The 16,893-nt window shown below is 43.1% G+C and overlaps 2 protein-coding genes and 1 pseudogene across 2 annotated transcripts in view; 2 read left to right on the forward strand and 1 right to left on the reverse strand.

Annotated features, from left to right (window-relative positions):
• The window catches only part of SUMO1 (small ubiquitin like modifier 1), a 33,451-nt gene extending 32,296 nt beyond the window's left edge, over positions 1–1,155 (forward strand). Inside the window, exon 5 of the mRNA XM_032754922.2 lies at positions 315–1,155. Within this exon, the coding sequence (XP_032610813.1) occupies positions 315–383 (69 nt within the window). The 3' untranslated portion in view covers positions 384–1,155. The remainder of the gene's footprint in view (positions 1–314) is intronic.
• Positions 1,156–5,504: 4,349 nt separating this feature from the next.
• The window catches only part of KIAA2012 (KIAA2012 ortholog), a 129,622-nt gene continuing 118,233 nt past the window's right edge, over positions 5,505–16,893 (reverse strand). Inside the window, exons 20-23 of the mRNA XM_032754924.2 lie at positions 14,625–14,827; positions 13,767–13,939; positions 11,108–11,327; positions 5,505–5,741 (exon numbers count right to left, since the gene is read on the reverse strand). Of these exons, the coding sequence (XP_032610815.1) occupies positions 5,603–5,741; positions 11,108–11,327; positions 13,767–13,939; positions 14,625–14,827 (735 nt within the window). The 3' untranslated portion in view covers positions 5,505–5,602. The remainder of the gene's footprint in view (positions 5,742–11,107; positions 11,328–13,766; positions 13,940–14,624; positions 14,828–16,893) is intronic.
• Positions 5,922–6,824, forward strand: LOC116809384 (DAZ-associated protein 2-like; annotated as a pseudogene).

Consider the following 16,893-nt stretch of genomic DNA (forward strand, 5'->3'; position numbering starts at 1 on the left):
AACTATTAAATACATGTTTCATTAGATTTAAAAGTTCTTTAACATGGCTGTCAAAAACACTTCAGTTTTATATAGCGAATAAACTGGGAAGTGAAATTGACTCAGGAGTAAGATGAATAACTCAATACACAGAATCAGAAGGAAAGACACCTCTATATTCTTTAGATTAAAGAACACAGGATTCTTAATGTTAGAGGAGTGTAAGTATGGGTCACATTTGGATCTCTTTGCGCTTTTAAATTAGTGGCCACATAATTGTAGTCAATTTAAAAACTGCTTTTATATTCTACTAACATTTTTCTTTCCTCTTACAGCTGGGAATGGAGGAAGAAGATGTGATTGAAGTTTATCAGGAACAAACGGGGGGTCATTCAACAGTTTAGATATTCTTTTTATTTTTTTTCTTTTCCCTCAATCCTTTTTTATTTTTAAAAATAGTTCTTTTGTAATGTGGTGTTCAAAACGGAATTGAAAACTGGCACCCCATCTCTTTGAAACATCTGGTAATTTGAATTCTAGTGCTCATTATTCATTATTGTTTGTTTTCATTGTGCTGATTTTTGGTGATCAAGCCTCAGTCCCCTTCATATTATCCTCTCCTTTTTAAAAATTACGTGTGCACAGAGAGGCCACCTTTTTCAGGACATTGCATTTTCAGGCTTGTGGTGATAAATAAGATCGACCAATGCAAGTGTTCATAATGACTTTCCAATTGGCCCTGATGTTCTAGCATGTGATTACTTCACTCCTGGACTGTGACTTTCAGTGGGAGATGGAAGTTTTTCAGAGAACTGAACTGTGGAAAAATGACCTTTCCTTAACTTGAAGCTACTTTTAAAATTTGAGGGTCTGGACCAAAAGAAGAGGAATATCAGGTTGAAGTCAAGATGACAGATAAGGTGAGAGTAATGACTAACTCCAAAGATGGCTTCACTGAAGAAAAGGCATTTTAAGATTTTTTAAAAATCTTGTCAGAAGATCCCAGAAAAGTTCTAATTTTCATTAGCAATTAATAAAGCTATACATGCAGAAATGAATACAACAGAACACTGCTCTTTTTGATTTTATTTGTACTTTTTGGCCTGGGATATGGGTTTTAAATGGACATTGTCTGTACCAGCTTCATTAAAATAAACAATATTTGTAAAAATCGTACTAATGCTTATTTTATTTTAATTGTATAGAAAGAAAAAAATGCCTAAAATAAGTTTTTCTTGCATAAATACTGGAAATTGCACATGGTACAGATTTTTTCTTCATTACTATACAGTGATGATGTTAATGACTTTGAAGCACTGAAAGTTACTGAAGTGCCTTCTGAATCAAGGATTTAATTAAGGCCACAATACCTTTTAAATACTCAGTGTTCTGTTTTTTTAAAAACTTGATATTCCTGTATGGTGCATATATATGATACAGTTACCTAATCATGTTGAATAAATGGGCATGCCAAAAATTCTTAATGGATTTTTATTGATAATTTCAGTTCTTCCTTTAACAAGGTACAAAATGGTAAGGTTTGGTATATTTTATGTTTTCCTTTTATTTCTTTATATCTTTTTTTTTTTTTTTTTAGACGGAGTCTCACTCTGTCACACAGGCTGGAGTATAGTGGCGTGATCTTGGCTCCCTGCAACCTCTGCCTCCCGGGTTCAAGTGATTCTTCTGCCTCAGCCTCCCGAGTAGCTGGGACTACAGGCGTGTGCCACTACGCCTGGCTAATTTTTGTATTTTTAGTAGAGATAGGGTTTCACCATGTTGGCCAGGATGGTCTCGATCGCTTAACCTTGTGATCTGCCTGCCTTGGCCTCCCAAAGTGCTGGGGAATTACAGGCGTGAGCCACTGTGCCTGGCCCAGCCTTATTTCTTTTTATCTTAAATATTTAAACTTTGTGTAAAACTAAAATATCAGATTAGTTTGTTCCTATTAGAGGGCTTAACTTTTAATGCTAATGAATCACAGAATTGACTACATCTATGCATACATACAGTCCAGTTTCATGTTATCTCAAATAGAATGTCATCTAACTACTTGAGAAGACCAAATAAAATCCACTTTGAATGCATTTTATAAACTATTATAGCTTACATACCTACTCAAGTCACCTTTTGAGAAAGAGATTGATTGGCTTGGTCTTATAATTCTTATGTTTGACCCTAACTGAAAAATTATTTGTATGGTATAAGTTAGAGCTTTTAGATTGTCACCTGATATTTATCATTATATTCATTAAACAGTGACTAGGAAGTAGGTCCATTTTAAGAAAATCCTCATGAGTTGCATATTTCTGTCAAGATTGAATAACAGATCTGATTGGGTATTTGAACTATGTGATCTATAGTTTGGTATCTTAATTTTGTTTGCGTTTCTGAATGTCTGAAGACGCTCAGGATTTTGGTGGGACTTAGCTACCGGGGAAGTAATTTTCTTGTTTTTAGTTTTTTGGATTTTTCTAAATGCATTGCACTCTGCTATGGTTAACTTAAATGTGTGCTTATCTGATTAGCAGTGCTGATAAAATAGGCATTTCACAACAAAAATTTTAACAGATTATCAGATTTCTGAAGGGACCTTGAATAACATTTAGTGAAGTCACTCTTATCTGGTGCTTGACTACAGCATCCTAAATCTGTAACAGAAGGGAGAAAATAAAGTCAGCAATGGTAATTTCCCCCACAAGGATGTTATCCTCAAGTGTTTGTTCTGTTGTGGGTTGAATTATTTGAGATGCTCCTTTCTTACCTGATTAAGTAGTAGTGAATGAATTGATTGAATGAATGAATGTCCAGGTAGGGTCCACAAGCTTGAGAAAACGTTTATATGACATATTTAAATTCAGTATGACTGATACTGTCTAGTGTTTGACTGTTTTATTTCTATTTAATTTTTACAGAAAACAAGGAGTTAAAATAAGTATCAAATCTAAGCACATCTAATAACAGCAATACAGAATACAAATAAGTTGGATTTCTGGGTTGTAAAGGTGTAATTTCTGTAGAAAGCAAATACCTTACAAACATTAATGAGGAATTGGAGGGGATTACTTGCAAATATTAAGCTTTTCATCTGTGGACAGTGAAGTATAGAGTAGGGCCAAAAGAAATTTGTGAAAAAATTCAGGTTCAGATGCTCTGGATTTAAATAACATTCTTTTATATAACTTGTATGCTAAAAATATCTTTCTTCATCCATTTTGTTAAAGGGATATTTTATTAAATATTAAAAGAGATGTTAAAGATAAATAATCAAGTCTCATCCTGGGCCAGGCACAGCAGCTCGTGCCTATAATCCCAGCTCTTTGGAAGGCTGAGGTGGGCAGATAACTCGAGCCCAGGATTTTGAGACCAGCCTGAGCATCATGATGAAACCCCGTCTGTACTAAAAATATACGAATTAGCCAAGTGTGGTGGTACGTGCCTGTAGTCCCAGCTACTTGGGAGGCTGAGGTGGGAGGATCTTTTGAGCCCAGGAGGTCAAGGCTGCAGTGAGCTGTGATTGCGCCACTGCACTCTAGTTTGGACAACAGAGTGAGACCCTGTCAAAAAAAAAAAAAAAAAAATGCCAGGCGCAGTGGCTTACGCCTGTAATCCCAGCACTCTGGGAGGCCGAGGTAGGCGGATCACAAAGTCAGGAGATTGAGACCATCCTGGCTAACACGGTGAAACCCCGTCTCTACTAAAAATATAAAAAATTCGCCAGGCATGGTGGTGGGCACCTGTAGTCCCAGCTACTTGGGAGGCTGAGGCAGGAGAATGGCAGGAACCCAGGAGGCGGAGCTTGCAGTGAGCTGAGATCGCCCCACTGCACTCCAGCCTGGGTGACAGAGCAAGACTCCGTCTCAAAAAAAAAAAAAAAAAACAACTTTATAATGAGTACTTTGAATCAGCTACAAGAAAAATAGCAGCTGTCATTCACATGTATCTTTGAAAGTGTTTTCTGCTTACTAAAGCAAACTAACAGCCGGGTGCGGTGGCTCACGCCTGTAATCCCAGCACTTTGGGAGGCCGAGGTGGGCGGATCTTGAGGTCAGGAGATCGAGACCAGCCTGGCCAACATGGTGAAACCCTGTCTCTACTAAAAATACAAAAATTAGCTGGGCGTGGTAGACTGTGCCTGTTATCCCAGCTACTTGGGAGGCTGAGGCAGGAGAACCGCTTGAACCCGGGAGGCGGAGGTTGCAGTGAGCCGAGATCACACCACTGCACTCCAGCCTGGCGACAGAGCGAGACTCCGTCTCAAAACAACAACAACAAACTTAAAAGTTTAAAGCCTGTAGTCTCAGCTACTCGGGAAGCTGAGGCAGGAGAATGGCGTGAACCCGGGAGGTGAAGCTTGCAGTGAGCCGAGATTATGTCACTGCACTCCAGCCTGGGCGACAGAGCGAGCCTCCACATCCTGGTAGAGTCAATGTAATTTTTTCAACTGGGGAAATTTTGTGGGTGGTTAATTCTTCAGGGCACAGGGGCTAAAACTCAAGATTTATTAATGTTCAGTGCTCTAGAATAATGCTGCCCAATAGAACTTCCTGTCATGGAAATATTCTACATCTGTGCTTTCCAATACTGTAGCCGGTAACCACACATGACCACTGAGCACTTGAAATGGGGGTGTTGTGACTAAAGAATGTTTTAACAAGTTTAAATAGCTACATGCAGCTGGTGCTATGCACTCAGCAGTGCAGCTCTAGAATCTATACTTTGGGGATGTGAGAATGGCCTCATAAAACAGCTGATTTTGCTGAAATGAACATTTATCAAGTGATTGCAAATATGCATTGTTCTAAATAGACATTACGTTTTAGATTCTTAGGGTGAAATGGTTGTGGTTTTGCTTTATAGAGAGATGTATAATAAAATTCTTAATATATATTTGAATATATAAATTTCTCTGAGCTAATTCAAAATTATTTGCATTACAAAATTTTCATTTATCTACAACTCTTTCAGATACATTGACTGAAATGAAATACTTTGACTATCCTAAGACCATGCTAGTGTTTCAGACTGAAATTATGGGCAGTTTTAGGCACCAAGGCTTCTGGATTTATGTGGTTCTGGAGAACATAAAGGATTTAGGTGAATGAAGAGTTCAACTGGGTTGAATAATGTGTGTGAGTTGTGGAGGGGTGGTGGAAATGGAGGTTCCAGAGGAGAGAATATCTTGGGTGTGGGTTGAGGTTAACCAGATCAAATGGAACTAACTGGGCTCAGAATGGAACTTTTTTTTTTTTCTTACGAGACAGGGTCCCACTCTGTCACCCAGGCTGCAGTACAGTGGCACCATCATAGCTCAGTGCAGCCTGGAAGTCTTAGGCTCAAGCGATCCTCCTGCTTCAGCCTCCTGAGTAGCTGGGATTAGAGGCACACCCCACCATGCCTGGCTAATTAAACATTTTTTTTTTATATAAAGATGGGGTTTCCACTATGTTGCCTAGGATGGTCTCAAACTCCTGGCCTCAAGCAAGCCTCCTGCCTCAGCCTCTCAAAGTGCTGGGATTACATGCATGAGCCACTGTGCCTGGCCCCTAGAACTTTATTATAAAGGGAAGTTTCTCCTTTTCTTTCACCACGTCCCAACTTACTTTTTAGTTTTCTTCTAACCTTAAGGCCTGGGTATTTGTAGGAACTGGAAATAAGAGTAAACCCATGGTCTGGAAATGTTCTGTGTCCACTGCAGGCCACTGGCTTCCTTATGGAGTTCTTGATAGAAATGAAGATGTTTCTCCAAAGCAGCTTTTTGCCTAAGGAGACAACCCCACCCCAATTCCAATAATGATTAAGCACCCTAGAAATTGTCCTTATAAGCCAGCAAGATAACTTTAGATTTGAATAATTATCAGTTAGACTTAAGGCTGTTCTTGGATTTTAGTGGAAGATCATACTCTTCATTTAGTAAATTTACATACAAGTTTTGGAGTACCATGAGCCTCCTACTGGAAAAGTAAAAGGAAAGGCGTAATTCACAGTTCTTATACTGCTGGAAAGGACTCCCTCATTTAAGAGATGAGGAAACGGGCCAGGTGCAGTGGCTCATGCCTGTAATCCCAGCACTTTGGGAGGTAGAGGCGGGCAGATAGGCCAGGTGTTTGAGATCAGCCTGAGCAACATGGTGAAACCCCGTCTCTACTAAAAATACAAAAACTGCGCCAGCAGCGCCACTCAGGCGTTGGGTGACGCTAGACGGATGGACTGTCACGTGACACGAAGTGGCTCTGAACAGGAAGAGGACGGAAAAGATAACCGTCCCCGACGCTGAGACGAACCGGACCAGCAGCCACCACGAACAGCAAAGGTCAATATCCAACACAGCCAGCCTAGCCTGTGCAGCCTCCTGGGAATCCAGTATACCCTTAGACCTTGTATCTTTCTCAGGCTCCACCCTATACTGATGCTCCAACTGCCTACTCAGAGCTCTATCATCCAAGCTTTGTGCACCCAGGCGCTGCCACAGTCCCCACGTCAGCCGCATTTCTTGGAGCCTCTCTCTATCTTCCCATGGCCCAGTCTGTGGCTGTTGGGTCTTTAGGTTCCACCATCCCCATGGCTTATTATCCAGTTGGTCCTATCTATCCACCTGGCTCCACAGTGCTGGTGGAAGGAGGGTATGATGCAGGTGCCAGATTTGGAGCTGGGGCTACTGCTGGCAACATTCCTCGTCCACCTCCTGGATGCCCTCCCAGTGCTGCTCAGCTTGCAGTCATGCAGGGAGCCAATGTCCTCGTAACTCAGTGGAAGGGGAGCTTCTTCATGGGTGAATCAGATGGTGGCTACACCATCTGGTGAGGAACCAAGGCCACCTTTGTGCCGGGAAAGACATCACATACCTTTAGCACTTCTCACAATGTAACTGCTGTAGTCATATTGACCTGAAGTTGCAGTTTAGACACATGTTGTTGGGATGTCTTTCTGGTGCCCTAACTTTCAGGCACTTTTCAAATTTAATAAGGAACCATGTAATGGTAGCAGTACCTCGCTAAAGCATTTTGAGGTAGGGGAGGTATCCATTCATAAAATGAATGTGGGTGAAGCTGCCCTAAGGATCTTCCTTTAATTTCTCTGGAGTAATACTGTGCCATACTGGTCTTTGCTGTTAGTAATAAAACATCAAATTAGGTTTGGAGGGAACTTTGATCTTCCTAAGAATTAAAGTTGCCAAATTACGGCCAGGCGTGGTGGCTCACGCCTGTAATCCCAGCACTTTGGGAAGCTGAGGCTGGCGGATCACCTGAGGTCAGGAGTTCGAGACAAGCCTGACCAACATGGAGAAACCCCGTCTCTACTAAAAATACAAACTTAGCCGGGCATAGTGGCGCATGCCTGTAATCCCAGCTACTCGGGAGGCTGAGGCAGGAGAATTGCTTGAACCTGGCAAGTGGAGGTTGCGGTGAGCCGAGATCGCACCATTGCACTCCAGCCTGGGCAACAAGAGCGAAACTCCGTCACCAAAAAAAAAAAAAAAAAAAAAAAAAGTTCCAAAATTATTCTGATTGGTCTTTAATCTCCTTTAAGTCTTTGATTTACATTACTTGTTACAAATGGAATACATTAGTGTGTGCCTTTTCCTTTACATCCCTTGCCCCACCCATCCCATCTCCAACCCTAGTCTTCCATTTCCTCCCGCCAGTCTCCATTGAATCAATGGTGCAGGACTGAAAGCCAGTCAATTTCCTTCTTTCCTTGCACTTCTCCCCACTTGTCATCTTTTAACTATTCTTTCATAAGGATCCTCTGAAACCCCCTCTGTGCCCCAAGCACAGATCCCATTACTTCTGCTTTCGTATTTCCTCAGGCAAAAGTGGAGGGTGCCTTTTGGGACCTCCTCATAGGTTGTCTCTGCATACACGAACCTAACCCAAATTTATTTTGGTGCCAGAAAAACTGAGCTATGTTTGAACAACGATATCGTGCAGACTGTACTGTGAACAACAGTTAGTTTAAAATATGAGAGGTGGCTGGGTGCAGTGGCTCACACCTGTAATCCCAGCACTTTGGGAGACCGAGGTGGGCGGATCACGAGGTCAAGAGATAGAGACCATCCTGGCCAACGTGGTGAAACCCCATCTCTACTAAAAATACAAAAATTAGCCAGGTGTGGTGGCATGTGCCTGTAATCCCAGCTACTCAGGAAACTGAGGCAGGAGAATCGCTTGAACCCGGGAGGCAGAGGTTGCAGTGAGCCGAGATTGCGCCACTGCACTCCAGCCTGGCAACAGAGGGAGACTCCGTCTCAAAAAAAAAAAGTTATGAGGGGCAAGGAGGAAGATGCATTTCAAAAGCCTGATTGATGGTTTAGAGCCAAATTAAGAGGAGTTTTCAGATCAAAAATTGGTTACCATTTTTTTGTCAGAGTGTCTGATGCAGCCACTCATTTGGCTCCCCAAAATTCCTGGACTGGGTTAATAGGGTCATATTGTGAATGCCTCACTACAAAATGACTTGAGTCCAGTGAAATCTCATTAAGGTTAAGAATATTTCAGGGATCCTTAATGTTTTGATTTTTGTTTTCTGAAATTGGATTTTATTTTATCTTGTAACTTCAGTTCATCTAAATTGTGAGTTCTGTACCTGTGATGTTTGTACCATTGACTGTTCTGGAAGTTCAGCATTGTATGTCTCTCTCTACACTGTAGTGCAGTTAACTTGTGGAATTTTTATGCTAAAAATGTAGAATAAAGACTATTTTGAAGATTTGAAAATAAAAAAATAAAAAATACAAATATAAAAACTAGCCAGCATGGTGGCACGTGCCTGTACTCCCAGCTACTTGGGAGGCTGAGGCACAAATCTCTTGAATCTGGGAGGTGGAGGTTGCAGTAAGCCGACATTGTGCCACTGTACTCCAGCCTGGGCAACAGAGTGAGACTCTGTCTCAAAAAAAAGGGGGGTGGGGTGAGGAAACGGGCCAGAGAAGTTAAAGTACCTGGGCCAGTGTCACACAGTGAAGATGAAATAGAGCCAGTTAGTATCAGATTCTCCTGAGTCTTGGTAGAGTGAGGCTCTTCCCCTCATTCCCTTAGTTATTTGGTTTTCTGCTTTCAGCTACTTGGACTAGCCTTATAAATTGCCCAGATTTCCCTCGGATGACCGTCAGTTTTCTTCTCGTGTGGAAAGTTGGAACAATAGTTTGCCTGTGGTCTCAATATTTAGGAAGCTAATTCTGCTTCTATGGTACATGGAATACATAATTTTGAAATGGAGTCAGGGCTTTCCTAATGATCCATTTTGTAATTCACCTAACAGCTGAGGAAAGTCCAGAGAAGGAAGAACTCAAGGTTAGTAGACAACCTTGAAATTGAGTTGCACTGGCTGCCTTCTCTTTTTGGTCCCCTAAAGAGTATTTATCATCTTAGATTCAGCTTAAGTTGTGGACAAATATCAAGGGGAAAAGCATTTACAGTTAACGTTGGAATCACATGGTTTTCAGGGTTGTGCCTCTTTACCCTTCTACTTTGGTGGTTCTAAAGAGGGACGATTATTAGTTGCCTTCACTAAGGAAGGGAAGTTCATGATGTAGCAACTATAGAGGACCTAGCTTTTAAAGAGTCAATTGAAATACATACCTCAGTTTTTATTATCAGAAAGATGCAATGATAATCACTATTGTAGGAGAGTAAAGGGGGAAAATTCCCCTGGCCCCGGATGACTTTGATTCTGTGCTTTTTCTTCTAACAAGGCCCTCATGTTAGGTCTGGTCTTGGCCCACATCCCTAACTTCATCTGGAAGTATTCTTTGCCCTTCGTCCACTTCATTCCGTCCATACTGTCTTTTATTCTTCCAACATGCCAGTCTCATTTCTTTCTTCAGACCTTTGTATTTACTGTTTACTTGCTGGAATATTTTTCTCTCAGATGTTTATGTGGCTCTTTGTTATTCAAGTTTCACCATATATGACACCTCTTTTGAGAGGTCTTGCCCTGGCTAGCCAATTAAAATGAGCCACTTGCAATCCTATCACATCCTTTTTTTTTTTTTTTTTGAGACAGAGCCTTGCTCCTGTCGCCCAGGCTGGAGTGCAATGGCACGATCTCGGTTCACTGCAACCTCCACCTTCCAGTTTCAAGCCTCCCGAGTAGCTGGAATGACAGGCGCCTGCCACTATGCCCAGCTACTTTTTGTATGTTTAGTAGAGATGAGGTTTCACCATGTTGACCAGGCTGGTCTCAAACTTCTGACCTCAGGTGACCCACCCGCCTCAGCCTCTGAAAGTGCTAGGATTATAGGCGTGAGCCACTGCATCTGGCAGCCCCTGCCTTTTTTTTTTATTTTTAAAGAGAGTCTTGCTCTGTCACCCAGGCTGGAGCACGGTGACTTGATCTTGGCTCACTGCAGCCTTGACCTCCCAGGTTCAAGCGATTCTCCTGCCTCAGCCTCCCATGTAGCTGGGACCACAGGCATTCATGACCACACCCGGCTAATTTTTTGATTTTTTTTGTAGGGATGGGGGTTTCACTTAGTTGCCTAGGCTGGTCTTGAACTCCTGAGCTCAAGCAATTCTCTTTTCTTGGTCTCCCAAAGTGCTGGAATTAACACGTGTGAGCCACTGTGCCCGGTGTCCTATCACATCTTTAAATTTTTTCTGCATAGCATTTATTGCTAGCTTTAAAAAATATTTGTTTAGAGTCTGTCCCCACTCCTACCCTTAGAATGTAAATGTGATAGGAAGAGAGATCTTCTCTGTCTTGCTTACTCCTGAATTCCTAGTGTCTAGAACAGTGTTTGGCACATAACAGGCATTCAGTAGATATCAAGGAAGGCAGTGGGTTCGAAATCAGGGGGTCTTAGATCTGGTCCTGGCATTGTCCCTAAGTCACTGTTTGTGATCAAGATCCTTTCCCTCTTTGGGACTTGCTTTTTTCATCTATAAACTAGGGGATTGAGGTAAATATCTCTAAACTCCCTTGTAGATTCACTACAACTTCTTTAAGCCATGGAGGAATCCTTGACATCTGCAGCAAAAGAATCCCTCTATGCCTTTCAGTCTTCCAAACCATGCTGCGGGTGGGGGGACTTTTCTTGTCTAAAGGCAGTGCAAGGCTAGCACTAGCACTGGACAGTGAAGCCCTTGAACCATCCCCCTATGGCAGCTGTTGCCCAAATATCCAGTACCTGGCTTGTTCCTGGGCTTGTTTCGTGGCTTCTTCCAGAGCCAGTGTTGCTGCTTCCTCTTCCTTTTGCCTCCTCTCCTCTGCCTCCAGCCGAGCCTTCTCTTCTGCTTCCTGTTTCCGCCGCTGGTACGCCAGCCGTTCCTCTTCAGCCATTTCTATCAGGTGTTTTTGTTCTTCTGCTAACTGCATTTCCAATTCCTCTTGCCTTTGCTTCTCTGCCTCTGCAGAATAGAAAAGGGGGTGGGCCCAGCAGGGATCATTTTTGGGGAAAACAATTTTCGGATCCAACTCTCAAATCTGTGATTCAATTTTGCAGTTGACCTGCTAGCAGGCTGCCAGATCCTCTCTGGGGAGTACCTTGGGGATTAATTTACTAATTTAAGAGTCCTTTATTAATACAAAGCCTTGGGGAAGAATTTTTCCAGAGCCCGGTGTGTTTATGTGGTGGTATGAAGCTGGGTTGGGGAGCGCTGTCAGATCAGGGTCTAGAAAAACTTGGTGCTTCCTGACCGGGCGCGGTGGCTTATGCCTGTAATCCCAGCACTTTCGGAGGCTGAGGCGGGCAGATTACGAGGTCAGGAGATTGAGACCATCCTGGCTAACACAGCGAAACTTCGTCTCTACTAAAAATACAAAAAAATTAGTGGGCGTGGTGGCGGGCGCCTGTAGTCCCAGCTACTAGGAAGGCTGGGGCAGTAGAATGGCTGAACCTGGGAGGCGGAGCTTGCATTGAACCGAGATCACGCCACTGCACTCCAGCCTGGGCGACAGAGCGAGACTCTGTCTCAAAAACAAACAAAACAAAACAAAACAAAAACAAAAAAAGAAACTTGGTGCTTCCTCAGCTGGACTGACCAGTCTACAGCCAGAACCAGGAAGTAGCCACACTGTTGTCTGCTGAAGTTCCTATTTCTTCCTCAAAGGTGAGGCTGGACCCAGCAATCCCACTACTAGGTATATATCCAAAAGAGAGGAGATGAGCATGTTGAGGAGATACTTGCACCCGTGTGTTTATTGCTACGCTCTTCACAATAGCCAAGATACAGAATCAATATAAATGTCCATCAATAGATGAGTGGATAAAGAAAATGTGGTACATATATATGATGGAACACTACTTAGCCATAAAAAGAATGAAATTCTGTCTTTTACGACAATGTGAATGATCCTGGGAGGACTTACATTAAGTGAAATAAGCCAGGCATAGAAAAATAAATAACACATTTTTACTCATGTGAAAGCGAAAAACATTGATCTCATGGAAATAGAGAATAGAATAGTGGTTACTAGAGGCAGGGAAGGGTAGGAGGTTGGTGGGGGTGGGTAGGGAGAGGTTGGTTAAAGACTACTAAATTACAGCTGGATGGAAGGAGTAAGTTCTAGTATTCTATAGCACTGTAGGCGACTGTAACAATAACTTATATTTTCAAATAGCTACAAGAGTGCAGTTTTTTTTTCTTTTTCTTTTTTTTTTTAGACAGGTTGGAGTGCAGTGGCACTATCTCAGCTCACTGCAACCTCCGCCTCCTGGGTTCAAGCAATTCTCCTGCCTCAGCCTCCCAAGAAGTAGCTGGGACTACAGGTGCACACCATTACCCCCAGCTAATTTTTGTATTTTTAGTAGAGACAGGGTTCTGCCATGTTGGCCAGGCTCGTCTTGAACTCCTGACCTCAGGTGATCCACCTGCCTAGGCCTCCCAAAGTGCTGGGATTACAGGTGTGAGCCACTACACCCGGCTAGAAGAGTGCATTTTGAATGTTCTCAACACAAATGATGAATGTTTGAAGTGATGGATATGCTAATTACCCCAATTTGATAATTACATATCGTATATGTGCCAAACGATCACACTGTACTCTGTAAATATGTACAATTATTGTATGTCAATTAAAAATAACTAATAATTGGGCTGAGCACGATGGCTCACACCTGTAATCCCAGCACTTTGGGAGGCCAAGGCAGGCAGATCATGAGGTCAGGAGTTCGAGACCAGCCTGGCCAACATAGTGAAACCCCATCTCTACTAAAAATACAAAAAATTATCCGTGCATGGTGGCGGGCGCCTATAATCCCAGCTACTCGGAAGGCTGAGGCAGGAGAATTGCTTTAACCCGGGAGGCAGAGGTTGCAGTGAGCTGAGATCACGTCATTGCACTCCAGCCCAGGTGACAGCGTAAGACTCCGACTCAAAAAAACAATAACAAAAACAAACAAACAAAAAACTAATAATTTTTAAAAAGAGGCTGGCAAGATTCCACACATCAGCAACTGAAAGTCTGCCCTGAAGCTATCCAGGTGTTTGTGGCTGTTTCCATCTGCTCTGGAAGGAAGCAAAGAGTAGGGCTGTGTCTCCAATTTAGGTAGCTCTTGAGCAATGCCGAAAGGGCAAAGGGAAGGGCAGGATCCCAGTTCAGGAGATTGTTGGATTGAGAACGAGACTTTGGAGTCATTTCCACAAGCAAGTCATTACTTTCTTATTTAAATCTATATTAACACATTATAGTCATACATAATCACTTTGAAAAAAATAGTTTATATATTATTTAGAGTGCTTAACACACTAAGGCCTAGGATAGGAATAAATGAACACTCACAGTTGGATAAAAATGTTTCTGCCCCAAGTAGAAGAGAGATGCAAAGAGCTCAAGAACCTCCTTACCGGCCCTCTCAGCTTCCTCCTGCTGCTTTTGTCTCTGTAGTTCTCGCAATTTCCTCCGAAACTCCTCTTGCTGTTGCCGCGCTTTCTCCTGAGCTGCTTTCAACCGGAGCTGCTGCTTTCTCTCCTCCTCCTCCTGCCGCTGCTGTTCTTCTTGGAGTCTCTGTTTCCTCAAGCTGAGAAAACCCAAGATGGTCAGGGAAATGGCAGAAAACACCGAGGCATCCTTGTGAGATGAGCCAACAGACAGTGCCCATGGGGGAGGCTCTGCAGCCCACAGGCCACAGGGAGCATCCTATTCCCAGGAGACTCAGTTTTCCAAGGGAAGCCAGGATTGAAGAGCAAAGATTCCAGCGGGCTTGAAACCAGAAGCCTAGAAGTTTCAGTACACAGCTCTGTGCTCCGGGGCAGGCGTCTTAAGTTCATTTTTCATGCTTATGGATTTCAAAACTCCTGCCTCACAGGGTTGTGAAGATTAAATTGCAGTTGAGGCCTGTGAAAGGCCTAGCACAGTGCAGACAACAAAGTGCAGGGGCTTGACAAGTGTTTGCTGGACTGAATCTCAGAGCCTTCCCGAGAAGATCTCAGGGTCATCAATGTGAGTAACCCTCACATGGGGTTCTAAACTTGAAAGAGAGTGACATTCAGCAGAGTGTACCAATGCACATGGTTGAGACGCTACAGTTTATCTCTGGTGAGTGTTGTTCCTAGGAAAACTGAGGATAGAGAAAAATGACACATGCTATTTTAACTTCAGGGCATGAGCCTCAGAACCAAACATTGCCCCTAGGGGAGGTCAACCATTGCCTTTTTCTTCTGCTTCCTAACATGGCCGTAGTCTCTTTGGCTCGCCCGACCTACCGGATCTCTTCTATACGTCTCTGCTGCTCCAGCTCCAGCTCCTCCTTCATCTTTTTTGCTCTCTCCAGCTGCTCCTGCTGGAGCTGCCTTTGCTCTTCCTGCTCCCTTCTCTTCTTCTCCACCTCCAGCCGCCTCATCTCGGCTCTTTCTGCTCGAAGTCTGTCCCAGGAAGCCTTCTCCTGCTCCCTCTTAGTGAGGAGGGCCTAAGAAACCAGACTGTTCTCAGTGCAATAAACAGATGCGTCTGGCTCAGCAGTGAACCCTTCTCCACCCCAGACAGTGTTGTCTCTAATCAAAGATGGAATCATAAAACAGACTCCACACTCTGCCCACAGCTGCACAGACTCAGCTGCCACCAGCTTGGACTTTTGGGTCTGATTGACCTGGATTCAACTCTCTCTCTTACTTGCTTTGGGATTTAGGGATCACAACTTAAACTTTCCGATGCTGTCTTCCTCATGGTACTGTTGCCAGGATTAGCTGAAATAATGAAAGTGCCAACATAATGTCCAGTACATTGTAGGTTCTAGAGTTCTCAACCCTGGCTGCGTTTAGAATCACCCAAGGAGCTTTCAAAAATTACTTGTGGCTGGGTGCAGCAGTTCATGCCTGTAATCCCACCATTTTGGGAGGCTGAAGTGGGAGGATTGCTTGGGCCCAGGGGTTCAAGGTGACAAGTCACCTATGATCGTGCCACTGCACTCCTGGATGGCAAAGCAAGACTCTGTCTCAAAAATATAAAAACAAGGGGCAGGGCATGGTGGCTCATGCCTGTAATCCCAGCACTTTGGGAGGCTGAGGTGGGCAGATCACCTGAGGTCAGGAGTTCCAGGCCAGCATGGCCAATATGGTGAAACCCCATCTCTACTAAAAATACAAAAATTAGCCAAGCATGGTGGCATGTATATAAATACAAACAATATATAAATACAAAAATATAAAAACAAAACTGCTTGAGGCCAAGACTCTACCCAGACCAATGAAAATCTCTAGGTGGAAGGCGTCAGTTGTTAAATAGTTTCTTGAGTGGTTCTAACATGAAGCCAGAGCTGAGAACCACAGGTTCTAGATAGAAGCCATTTTACTGGCTGGGTGCGGTGGCTCACACCTGTAATCCCAGCAATTTGAGAGGCCAAGGTGGGCGGATCACCTGAGGCCGGGAGTTTGAGACCAGCCTGACCAACATGGAGAAACCCTATCTCTACTAAAAATACAAAATTAGCCAGGTGTGGTGGCACGTGGCTGTAATGCCAGCTAGTCGGGAGGCTGAGGCAGGAGAATTGCTTGAACCCAGGAGGCGGAGGTTGCGGTGAGCCGAAAATGCACCATTGCACTCCAGTCTGAGCAACAAGAGTGAAGCTCCCTCAAAAAAAAAAAAAAAAAAAAAAAAAAGCTATTTTACCAGGGGCAACCTTAGGTATAGATGGGTCAGATTCACATTTAATCCCATAGAAACTCACCTTTCCAATGGAAGGTTGTTCTTTCAGTTTATATGAAGGTTGTCATAGCTTTCTTTTTCTCCCTAGTGCCTCTTCCTCAGAAATATGCCTATGAAGGGAAACTTGAGAGGCAAGCCTTCCAGGAACTCTGTGTATCCAATCAGGGAAAAACCTCCTTGCCTTTTAGCCTTTGCAGAGGCAGCATAGTACTATGGATTGACAATAAATCTAAGAAATGCTGATGATCCCGCAGGTTCAGAAAAGTTCTGCCCGTAGGTTAAAATTTTCACCTGTTGTGCAGAGCCAAATTGTGTGATCCAGGCAGCTGGGAGGGACTGGGAACTATAAAGGAAAATCTTCCTGGAATCCTTTTTGGAAGACCATGAGCCATAAAATAAGTAAATAGATAATAATTTAAAATGGTGACAAGAGTCCTGAAGTTGGAGTCAAAGGACCCAAGCTTAAGTCTTGGCTCTACCACTCAATGGTCGTGCAATTTCTGGCAACCTGCATTTAACTCTTTCTAGTTTCTATTTCTGGATCTGCAAAATGGGGCTAATCATACCTGGCTCACAAGTGTGGCTGTAAAGGTTAATGTAATATATGTGAGTTTAACTGTAGTGGCTTAGCTGTACATGCATTTGTAGTGTTTAAAGCTACTTTTTAATTTTTCTGTATAAGATGTCAAAATGAAGTTCAGTACCTTAGTCTCAGTGGAAGAAATAGTAAATTATTCCAACAGCAGAGGAAAAATTGGCCATTTTGGTCTTACTGACAGATGATGTATCTATATGGTATTCTTTTTTAGTTAATTGCAGGGATTTTCTTTT

Source organism: Hylobates moloch, unplaced genomic scaffold, assembly GCF_009828535.3.
Source record: "Hylobates moloch isolate HMO894 unplaced genomic scaffold, HMol_V3 SCAFFOLD_1, whole genome shotgun sequence".
Taxonomy (NCBI): Eukaryota; Metazoa; Chordata; class Mammalia; order Primates; family Hylobatidae; genus Hylobates; species Hylobates moloch.